The following is a 12,229-nucleotide window of genomic DNA, read 5'->3' on the forward strand; positions in this document are numbered from 1 at the left end:
TGAGCCTGCCTGCCTTGTTGAGGGTGGCGGCCAGAGCGACGTGCGATATATCGCTCTCGACCTGAAAGGGAAGGGTCTCGTCGACCGCGTGCATCGTGGCCTTGGCGATGTCAGCCTTGATATTGTTGAAGGCCTGGCAGGCCTCAAGGGGAAACTGTGGAGTGGATGAGTGGGCGGGCCTTGTCTGCGTAGTTAGGGACCACTGGGCATAATAGGAGAAAAACCCAAGGCATCGTTTGAGGGCCTTGGGGCAGTGGGGGAGGGGGGAGTTCCATGAGGGGGCGCATGCGGTCGGGGTCGGGCCCTAGAACTCCATTTTTCCACAACATATAGCCTAGGATGGCTAAGCGGTTGGTGCGGAACACGCACTTCTCCTTATTGTATGTGAGGTTCAGGAGTTTGGCAGTGTTGAGAAATTTGAAAAGGTTAGCATCGTGGTCCTGCTGATCGTGGCCGTAGATGGTGACGTTATCCAGGTACGGGAAGGTGGCCCGCAGTCCGTACCGGTCAACCATTCGGTCCATCTCACGTTGGAAGACCGAGACCCCGTTAGTGACGCCGAAGGGAACTCTAAGGAAGTGGTAAAGGCGGCCACCTGCTTTGAATGCAGTGTATTGGCGGTCTGCCTTGCGGATGGGGAGTTGGTGGTAGGCGGATTTCAGGTCCACTATAGAAAAGACCCGGTACTGTGCAATCTGATTTGCCATATCAGATATGCATGGGAGGGGTTACACGTCGAGCTGTGTGTGCCGATTGATGGTCTGACTGTAGTCAATGACCAGCCTGGGTTTCTCCCGTCTTTACTACTACACTTGGGCTCTCCAGGGGCTGTTGCTGCCTCAATGATACCAGGGTGAGGTTTGCAAACAGGGAAGGTGGGTCGACCTCAAGGGTCGTGAGGCCGCATATGGTGAGGGATGGTAGGGGTCCGCCGAATTTTAGACTTTAGGCTTTGAAGGTTGCACTGGAAGTCCAGGCCGAGTAACAGGGCAGCGCAGAGGTTGGGGAGGACGTACAGCCGGAAGTTGCTGAACTCTACGCCCGGGACAGTGAGGGTGGCAATACAGTACCCCCGGATTTCCACGGAGTGGGATCCGGAGGCCAGGGAAATTCTTTGGGTAACGGGGTGTACCGCGAGGGAGCAGCGCCTTACTGTAGAGGGGTGGATGAAGCTTTCCGTGCTCCTGGAGTCAAGAAGGCAGGGTGTCTTGTGTCCATTGACTTTAATAACCGTCGTCGTGGTTACGAGGTGTGCGGCCGGGACTGGTCGAGCGTGATGGAGGCGAGTTGCGGCTGGTGTTGCTGGTAGACAGATTTCAGGTCCACTGTAGAAAAGACCCAACGAGCCGGGGTCCTGAGGCGCCACCCAAAATGGCGCCGAAGATGGTGGTGCCCACGGGGCGCACGTGGCGGGCGGTGCCCACGGGCCGCACGTGGTATGATGGGAGGAAGATGGCGGTGCCCACGGGCCACACGTGTTCTGCTGGGAGGAAAATGGCAGCACCCACGGGTCGCACGTGGGGGGTGCAGGAACAATGGGCCTGGATACAGCAGAGATAGACCGGGCCTGGCACACCGCAGCGAAATGTCCCTTCTTCCTGCAGGCCTTGCAGATTGCACTCCGCGACGGGCAGCGCTGCCAGGGATGCTTTATCTGCCCGCAGAAATAGCATTTGGGCCGCCCGGGGTTGGCTGGCTGCCACGCGGCGCAGGCTTGGGATTGGCGGGGGGCGGCCGCTGGTGGGGCTCACGATGTCCATGAGGGCGCCCTGCGGTCGGGGGCGTACGACTGTGCGTTACGGGAGGCAACAGTCAGTGAGTTTGCGAACTGCCTGGTTGCTGCAAGGTCGTGGGTACCCCCTTCTAATAGGCGCTGGCGGATGTACGCTGACCCCATGCCCGTTACAAAAGCGTTCCTGATTAAAAGTTCAATATGTTCGACTGCCGAAACTGCCTGGCAATCACAGTTCCTCGCCAGGATGTGCAGGGCACGCCAGAAATCGTCTAAAGACTCACAAGGGAGTTGATGTCTTGTGGACAGGAGATGCCTGGCATACAGTTTGTTGATTGGGTGAATATAATGTCCCTTCAGGAGCTCCATTGCTTCCGTGTAAGTAGCATCCCGGATAAGGGGAAAAATATCGGAGCTCACCCGTGAGTAAAGGACCTGGAGTTTCTGTTCTTCCAAGGATTGGTCCGTCGCGGATCAGAGGTAGCTCTCAAAACAAGCAAGTCAGTGGTCGAAGGTCGACGCAGCCTTGGCTGCTTGGGGGTACAGCTGTAGGCGATCAGGCTTGATGCTTAGTTCCATCGCTTTAATATCTCTGCTTAATAAATTGATGAGCTATCAATTACGACGAGAGTAGAGAGTAATCAAGGCTTTATTAAGCAGAGATGTGTTGCCTCCTGCAGCTGCTGCCAGAAATGGTAGCAGCTCAGTGTGCACACACATTTATACTCCGCCTACTGGGCAGAGCCAGCAGGCAGGGATCTACCCCCGTACCTGTAGTACAGGAGCCTTACCGTATTACCTCTAATACAAGTATTATACAAACAGTGGTGACGACCACACACTATCCACTCAGTTAACCTGTCTATGCCCCTTTGTAAAATCCTACCCCCAGCTGCGCTATTCCATTCCTCCCAGCCATCTTTGCCTTCACGGCAAAGATTCAGGGGCAGCAGAAGGTAACAAAATATGTATGGAGCAGGTGCATCTGCACTAGCCAGGATGCTAGTTTCCCCACCCTTTCAGAAATCCAACCTCTAATTGCTCAAGATGGAGCTGGGCCGGGTCATAGACATGATCTCAACCTGGATCTTCCTCTCAAGTAGGCCGTTTGTGACCTTTAGAAAGCCAGTATGCCTCTCCTCGTCCAGCTGACTAGCCTTCAGACTTGTACTACATTCCTTTCAGTCCAAGACCTCAGAGCCCTTGAGGAGAGGTAGGCCTCAACCCATCCTGAGCATTAGTTTTCCTTCGAACCATCAAAGGCTCCAGCTCCGAGCAGACCCACAGCAAATCCTTCATGCAATCTGCAGGTATATCAGATTAATCGTGCAGCCTGTACAGCAGAAGGGCTTCCAGAATGATCAAGCTGTATGGGCCCCAAAGTTTATTTGGAACAACAAGGGACATATTAAGTAAATATAATACAGGTTACAAAAACATAATCTTTCTGAACCTGAAGAAATCAAAATGCCTGAATAAATAGGCCGTATAATGTATATGTTCATCTCTGGTTGCATGTGTATGTGAATGAACGCTTGGATTCTTTTTCCCACAGAGAGTGGGTGTTCCACAGAATCTGGAGACCAGCGGCTTCCTGGATATCAACAACTGCAACATTGCAATCAAAACAAATCTGTTAAATGATGGTAAAACAGCCGAGTTTCATCTGGAGACGTCCTGCGATCCCAAGTATACAGTGCAGGGGGCTTTTAGACACACCATCCCACAGCTGAGTGACCGAGGCGTCCCCAGTGAAAGTCGAATTCTCCTGTCTGCTGTCAAGGCAGAGAAAGTGGAAGGCTCGTTCATGCTGCAGTCAGCAAACTGCAAAGTCCGGGCTGATGGTAACTTAAACCATGGAGCTAAAACAGAGTGGATGTGGGTGACAGAGACAGATTGCCAGGTTTTACAGGTAGAACTGAGCTAAAATTAACTATGGAATAACCGCAGGAAATCCTTTCTTAAAGCAACAGAGTATTCTAAAACCTAGTTGCTACCAAGCAAATTACTTCTGTGGGTCGAATTATCCAGTCCTTATTGAAGTCCAGCAGGCTTTACACGTGCTACATCTTTGGGGATTGATGGCAGATTTAGACGTATCTTAATGTCCCTCCTCCCACTCAAGGATAATGACCCAGTGAAGAATCTTTGACTTCAAATATATCAAATGATATTGGCTTGTTCATGCCTCTGACATGACTCCTCATGTTCCTCTACTCATGGCTCTGATTGGACTGCTTCTGAACAGCATTCTTAATGCATCCCAATGCGCTAGTCACAATGTTCTCTGAGATGTCATGTCAACAGAATATAACTGAACCATTACAAGTAATTAAGGGCATATTTATAAATATTGTTAGAAATTAAATCCAGGGCATCTGAACCTGTAACAATCAAATTTGGAAAGAGTTGCATGGGGGTTAGCACTGCTGCCTCACAGCACCAGGGCCCTGGTTCAATTCTGGCCTTGGATGACTGTGTGCAGTTTGCACTTTCTCCCTGTGCCAGCGTGAGCTTTCTCCCGCAGTCCAAAGATGTGCAGGTTAGGTGGGGTTATGGGGATACGGTTGGGGAGTGAGCCTATGTACGGTGCTCCTTGTGCACTGTAGGAATTCTATGGTTCTAACTGTTTTAGTCTCGGTCATTTGTGCTCGAAATCAAGCAACTTCCAAATCGAGATATTACCAGTATTCAGTTTCCTCTTTTAAGTTTCACAATTCTGGAAGTATACAACAGGTCAGTCAGCATCAGTAAAGAGAAAAGACAGGTTTATATTTTGGATTTAACCTTTTGTCTGAAGATTTTGGTTAGTCTGTCTGTTTATCTTGACAGTTTCCCTAACCTTTACCGGAACCCTTTGTGCATATTTCATTTTCGTTTCAGATTTTCAGTACTTGCAGTCATTCTTTGTAACAAGTTCAATTATATTTCTTCAACTTAGAATCTCTCTGCATGAAGCAGACGCAGCAAGAGCTTGCATTTCTATACCTAGTTTTTCCTGTAACAGGTCACCAGCCTGATGCCAGATGATTTAACTTGAGGGGCGCCACCTTACATCGTCAATGACTGACCAAGAGACTCCCTCACTCTTACCCCCCGTCATAAATTCATTGGATGGATTTATGAGTTGAAAAATCAACCTGTTTTGGCCAGGTTATGAATGCACCTTCCTTGTACATCAAGCCCTGGGGTGGTACTTGAACTTGGAGCCTTTGGCTCAGAGGCAGGGACGTTACCCACTGCGCCATGAGACCTCCTTCAATTATGTTAACATTCCCATCCCAAGTTATTCTATTTTTTGTTACCCAGCCTGTTCTATTGATCCAGATTTACTACCTAAAATCGCTGAGGAAGCATATATTGACCTGTTGGGCCCGCTGTTAGTTAGGACCTTCAATGAGGCAAGGGAGGGGGGCGGGGGGGCTTTACCCCCGACGATGTCCCGGGCACTGATCTCCTTGATCATGAAGCGGGACAAGGATCCCCTGCAATGTGGGTCTTACTGACCGATTTCCTTGCTAAATATAGATGCCAAGGTGCTGGCGAAGGTCTTAGCCACGAGGATTGAGGATTGTGTGCCGCAGATCATCCATGAAGACCAGATGGGGTTTGTGAAGGGGAGACAGTTGAACGCGAATGTGCGGAGGCTTTTGAACGTTATCATGATGCCGGCGAGGGAGGGGGAGGCGGAGATAGTGGTGGCGATGGACGCTGAGAAAGCCTTCGATAGGGTAGAGTGGGGGTACCTGTGGGAGGTGCTGAAGATGTTCGGGTTTGGGGAGGGGTTTGTCAGGTGGGTTAGGCTGTTGTATGAGGTCCCGATGGCGAGTGTGGCCACAAATAGGAGGAGGTCCGAGTACTTTCAGTTGCACCGAGGGACGAGACAGGGGTGTCCCCTGTCCCCCCTGCTCTTCGCACTGGCGATTGAACCCCTGGCTATGGCACCGAGAGAGTCGAGGAACTGGAGGGGGTTGGTGCGGGGTGGGGAGGAGCATAGGGTGTCGCTTTATGCGGACGACCTGCTGCTGTATGTGGCGGACCCGGTGGGAGGAATGCCAGAGGTAATGAGGATCCTTCGGGAATTCGGGGACTTTTCGGGGTACAAGCTCAATATGGGGAAGAGCGAGCTGTTCGTAGTTCAGCTAGGGGACCAGGAGAGGGGGATTGGCGAGCTCCCACTAAAAAGGGCGTAGAGGAGCTTCAGATATTTGGGGGTCCAGGTGGTCAGGTGCTGGGGGGCCCTGCATAGGCTTAGCTTTACAAGGCTGGTGGAGCAAATGGAGGAGGAGTTCAAGAGGTGGGACGCGTTGACGCTGTCCTTGGTGGGTAGGGTGCAGTCAGTCAAAATGACGGTGCTCCCAAGGTTTTTGTTCCTGTTCCAGTGCCTCCCCATGTTTATCCCGAAGGGTATATATAAGAGTATAATGGGGTTTGTGTGGGCGCGAGGGACTCCGAGGGTGAGAAGGGTGTTCCTGGAGCGGAGTAGAGATAAGGAGGGGCTGCCCAACCTCTGTGGATACTACTGGGCCGCCAATGCGACGATGGTGCGCAAGTGGGTGATGGAAGGGGAGGGGGCTGCATGGAAGAGGCTGGAGACGGCGTCCTGTGTGGGTATGAGTCTGGGGGCGCTGGCAACGGCGGCTCTGCCGCTCCCTCCAAGGAGGTATACCACGAGCCCGGTGGTGGTGACGGCCCTCAAAATTTTGGGGCAGGGGAGGCAGCATAGGGGGGAAGTTGGGGCCTTGGCGTGGACCCCATTACGGGGGAACCACCGGTTCGCCCCAGGAAGAACAGGTGGAGGGTTTTCGGGGTGGCACAGGGCAGGGATACGAAAGTTGGGGGACCTGTTTGTGGACGGGAAGTTTGCGAGCTTGGCTGAGCTGGAGGAGAAGTACGGGCTCCCCCCCGGGAACACCTTCAGGTACTTACAGGTAAGGGCGTTTGCCAGACGGCAGGTGATGAAATTCTCGCGGCTACTGCCACACACAGTACAGGACAGGGTGCTCTCGGGGGGGGGGGGGGGGGGGGGGGGGAGATCTCGGAAAATTACCAGGTGATGCAGGAGGAGGAGGAGGCCTCGGTGGTGGAGTTGAAAGGTAAGTGGGAGGAGGAGTTGGGGGAGGAGATCGAGGAGGGGACGTGGGCAGATGCCCTAGGGAGGGTGAATTCTTCCTCTTCGTGCGCGAGGCTCAGCCTCATACAGTTCAAGGTGCTACACAGGGCACACATGACCGGGACAAGGATGAGCAGGTTCTTTGGGGGTGAGGACAGGTGTGTTAGGTGCTCAGGGAGCTCAGCAAATCACACCCATATGTTCTGGACATGCCCAGCGCTGGAGGAATTTTGGAAGGGCGTAGTGAGGATGGTGTCGAGGGTGGTAGGATCCAGGGTCAGACCGGTCTGGGGGCTTGCAATATTTGGGGTGGCAGAGGAGCCGGGACTGCAGGAGGCGAAAGAGGCTGGAATTCTGGCCTTTGCATCCCTGGTAGCCCAGCGAAGGATTCTCCTTCAGTGGAAAGATGCGAGACCCCCAAGCGTGGAATCCTGGATCAGCAATATGGCAGGGTTCATTAAATTGGAGAGGGTGAAATTCGCCTTGAGAGGGTCGGTACAAGGGTTCTTTCGGCAGTGGCAACCGTTCTTAGACTTTCTGGCAGAACAATAGACATTGGTCAATGGCACAGCAGCTCTGGGGGGTGGGGTTACTTTATTTTTGTTTAAGTTATTTACACTGGAGGTCTGAGGGGGTGTATACACCTGTTGTGTTAAGTCGGGGTGTTAATGTTAATTTATTATTTATGTACAGGGAGGAGGGGTTTGGGAGGTTGCTTTTTTAGATTGTGTTTTGTACTTAACCCTGTTGGGTTCTTTTTTCTTTCTCATTTTGTTATTGATATTTTATGAAAACCTTTAATAAAAATTGTTTTTTTTAAAAAAAAGAAATATCTGCTGGTCTGCACTCAGCACAAGAGGCCTGACATTCTGAATTACTAGGGTAGAAAAATGGTGAATTTCTGGCAGAGGGCACCAGTATTTTGGGTATGGGTCAGATTTAGAAATTGCACTTGTTCTGAAATCAGTGATAAACTCCTGGAGAATTAGCTGGTGGTGGAAGTGGTGCATGTACCCAAAGACAAAATAATGAGTGCCAAAAACTACTGTCCCAGAAATTGTTCCACTTCCACGAAATTTGTTCCTCACTTAAATTAAGTAAAGTGACCTGTTGGCATATCAAACCAGAAAATGTTTTGAGTTCACAGGATTTAAATGTCCACAAACATTGCCTGAAATACTTCAGTTTGACTGGAGTGTTGACAGTTATGGAACAATTCGGCAAACCTATTTTCAACATTCCAGACTTACAATCTTAATGCTTCACGTCCTTCCCTCGTGGCATTTTTACCATGGGCTTCACCATGGATATTCCCAAGTCTTTACGAGGGAAGAAGAGCCAGAGGAAGAAGGAGGTGGTGAGGGCTATGTCAGGTGTGATAGACTGACGGTGAGGCTGATCAAAGGAATAGAAACCAAATCTGAGGTACTCTCCCACCAGGGTCTTCAGACTGTGAACTCCTTTGACCATGTCTCTGCTTAAATGGGCTATGGATCAGTAAAATGATATAAAAGGGACCGTTTCCTATTGCAAACTCAGATCCAGGCAACTTTTCAATCCCACAGCCAAAAAAACAATCTACCTCTGAGTACTGAAACCAATATCATTTAGAGGCATAATCTGTGATTAAAAGAAATTGTCATTTTAATTTCTGTCAAATTGGCACGGTGGTTATCACTGTTGTCTCACAGCTCTGGTTTCTTCCCACAGTCTAAAGATGTGCAGGTCAGGTGGATTGGCCATGCTAAATTGCCCCTTAGTGTCCAAAAGATTTGGTGGAGTTAAGGGATAGGGTGGTGGCGTGGACCTAGGTAGGATGCTCTTTCAGAGGGTCGGTGCAGACTCAATGGACCGAATGGCCTCCTTCTGCATTTAAGGATTCTATGATTCTACGAAATGCTTAGAAGAAGCAATATTTTTACATGCTATTGACCCAGATTATTTCTTCCATTTCAGAATTTCATGATTCCAGCTCAATCACAGTGTAATGGATCCATTCAGGTTGAAGGCTGTAAAGCAGAACTTCAAACCAATATCGAGTTCGAAGGCAGCAGTGCGACCCTGGAGCTGAATTCGGAGTGTGACCCAAAAGTCAATGTAGAAGTCATATTTGAACACAAATTGCCAGTGCTAAAAGGGATTCCAGAACATAATAAGCTCATCTTTACAGCAGAAAGACACTTGCAATCTGAGTTTGAATTAGGTTTAAAAATGGGCACTTGTAACCTTCTAGCAAGTGGAGGCCTTCAACTGAAAAATAAAACTGAATTCAACTTTTTGATAAATAACAAATGCACAAAGCTGCAGGTATGTTTATATTACTTTCACCTAATTGTGTTAAGTTTCGAGGAATATTTGGGGAATCCTCAATGCATTTGTAAACTGTATTCATCATTGGTAATGCATCTAATCTGGCAAGTGAATGGCCAGTGCTGTCAATATCTGTGGACCATTGTATCCACGTTTCCAGCCACTGGTTAATGAAAATACTGATATGATTAACTCTTAACTGTGCTCTGAACTGGCCGGGAAAACAACTCAGTTGCATCAAACCGTTACAGAAAAGTTTAAATAACAACAAAACCCGATACACCAACTGGCATTAACATAAGCACCAGATATGACAAAGGCACACCCTGCCCAGTTGACCCTTCAAAGTCCTCCTCTGTACTTCAGAGACCTTGTGACAAAATTGAGAGAGCTATCCCATAGCTATCCTGATAGACCCATAATCACAGAATCTTCAGCCAATGCCCCAGACATCACCATCACCATCCGTGGGTATGTTCTGTGCCACCAGCTGGACAGACCCATCAGAGGTGGTGGCGGCACAGTGGTATACGGTCAGGAGGGAGTGGCCCTGGGGGTGCTCAAATTCAATTCTGGACCCCATGAAATCTCATTAGGTCAAACATGAGCAAGGAAACCTCCTGCTGATTCCCACCTACCGACCACCCTGAGCTTATGAATCAGTACTCCTCCATTTTAAAAAGGCAGATGGTGTAATTTGAATTCAATAAAAATCTGGAATTGAAAGTCGAAGGTGACCACGAAACAATTGTCCATTGTCATAAAAACCCACCTGGTTCGCTAATGTCCTTTAGGGAAAGAAATCTGTCGTCCTTATCTGGTCTGGCCTACATGTGACGCCAGACACACTTCAATGTGGTTGACTCTGAAATGCCCTCGGGGATGGGCAATACATGCTGGCCCAGCCAGCAATGCCCACACCCCATGAACAAATTGATAAATGCCACGCAAAGGAGGCACTGAGTGTGGAAAAGGGACAGAATGTACTCTGCGTGGAGGATTCCAATGTCGTTTTCCAAGTGTGACCAGGCTGTCCAAGTCCTGAAGGACATATTTGACTGATTGGCTTGCGGCAGGTGGTGACTGAACCAACATGAGGGAAAATGTGCTCGCATCACCCTCACCAGACTGTATGTTCCAAAACCGTATTGGTAGGATTGACCAGCACACAGCTCAGCTCTTGAGGAGACAAAGTCCCATCTTCACACTCCATCATATCATGTGGTACTACTGCCATGCTAAATAGAATAGATTCAGGACAGGTTTAAGAGCTCAAAACTGGGCATCATGAGGTGTGGTGAGCCATCTGCAGAGCGGAATTGTACTCAACCACAGTCTGTAACCTCACAGTCCAGTATATCCCCCACTCTACCATTACCACAAACGAGTGTTCAATGAAGAGTGCAGGAGGGCATGCCAGGGGGGGACTCTCCACTGGTTGGAGTCTTACCTGGCACAAAGGAAGATGGCTGTGGTTGTTGCCCCAGAACACTACAGGAGTTCCTCAGGGTAGTGTACTAGGCCTACCCACATTCAGCTGCTGGATCAATGACTTTCCCTCTATCGTAAAATTAGAAGCGGGGGGGAAAAAATTATATATCCATGTGAAGATAGCTGGAGAAGAGGGTGGAAAGGCAACCACCATCATAGCCACAGCCAGCTGCAGAAAGCAGGCTCTCCCAAAACCAAGCCTTTGCTGAAAGGCTGCTGTTTAAACTCAAAACTCTAACAGAATCTCTACGCTGAATACTGAAGACAACCTTGCTAAACGTGGAAAATAATCTGTGGATCGTAGCTATATGCTGGATTTAGCCCATTGAGCTATATAACATTGGATGTTGTTTGGGAAAAGGGAGAGTTTCTCAAAGTACAGGGAATGCATGTTGTTGGGAACAAGGGGGAACTTTGTGTAATACTGTGTGTGGAGCCATTAATGCAGTTAGGTGTACTGCTGGAGAAGAATAGACTCAATGTTACACCTCCCAGGCCATCAGCCAATGCCGCCTCACATGAAGAATGGCAAATTTAGCAAGGTGCAGAAGGTGGTACCAGAGCTGCACCCAAGCAAGGGTTTCCGCCTTCAGAGAGAAGGGAGATAAAGGAGAAGAATAGACTCAATGAGATATGTAACTTGAATACATAAGTGACTGTTTCCTTTGGGTTTTGTTCACAGTTTTAAATCTAAGCAGGGAGGTAGAAATTTCAGGCTCGTTAATATACAGCCTAGTTTAAGGTGCAGAACAATGTTCTTTTCTTCTAGAATCTGTGAGCTCATCCCATTATATGAATTGCTACATTAAACACGTAATTGTAAAGTAAGTAATTAGCTATAAGTCACAAAGAAAAACAGGGTGTCATGGGGAGAGGTCGATGGTGGGAGAGGGGCCGGGGTTGTCGGGAGGGGGGTACTCTTTACAATGTCTTTAGTGCCCAAAGTTTTTTTTAAATTTAGAGTATCCAATTTTTCTTTCCAATTAAGGGGCAATTTAGCATGGCCAATCCACCTCCCCTACACATCTTTGGGTTGTGGGGATAGACCCACACAAACACGGGGAGAATGTGCAAACTCCACACCGACAGTGACCCGGGGCCGGGATTGGTCCTCAGCGCCGTGAGGCAGAAGTGCTAACCACTGCACCACCGTGCCGTCCTGGGGGGTCGTTTGAAGTTCAAAGGGGGCTGCTGATGGAGGTGCCAACCCCTACCCCCAGTTCCCACATGAGGCCTGGACCTGATTATTTTCGGTCTTTCCCCTGTACCCTGGAACTCCTGCCACCAACCTAAAACCAGAGGTTGAGGGAGAAACGGCCCTTTAGTGGTCAATAATTGGTCACTTAGGGACCATAACTGGGGCAAGGGTGGACATGCCATCCAAGGCCTCACCCGCCGCAATGGAAATTTGCGGAGAGGATCGGGTGGGTAGGAACCCAGCCAGTGACATTTTCTGCTTGTATTTTTTAAAGAGTAGGAGATTTAAAAAATCTCAGATCATGACACTTAAATAGACCTTATCTGCCCTCCTTACTTCTACTCCATCAATTAGTGACTCTCACCTTTTCTTATGTGTCTTCTTT

At 49.2% G+C, this 12,229-nt stretch overlaps 1 protein-coding gene across 1 annotated transcript in view; it reads left to right on the forward strand.

The window, feature by feature from the left end:
• LOC140394025 (uncharacterized) overlaps positions 1-12,229 on the forward strand; it is a 654,493-nt gene that overhangs the window by 446,613 nt on the left and 195,651 nt on the right. Inside the window, exons 44-45 of the mRNA XM_072480809.1 lie at positions 3,288-3,644; positions 8,802-9,152. Of these exons, the coding sequence (XP_072336910.1) occupies positions 3,288-3,644; positions 8,802-9,152 (708 nt within the window). The remainder of the gene's footprint in view (positions 1-3,287; positions 3,645-8,801; positions 9,153-12,229) is intronic.

Source organism: Scyliorhinus torazame, chromosome 17 (assembly GCF_047496885.1).
Source record: "Scyliorhinus torazame isolate Kashiwa2021f chromosome 17, sScyTor2.1, whole genome shotgun sequence".
Classification (NCBI taxonomy): Eukaryota; Metazoa; Chordata; class Chondrichthyes; order Carcharhiniformes; family Scyliorhinidae; genus Scyliorhinus; species Scyliorhinus torazame.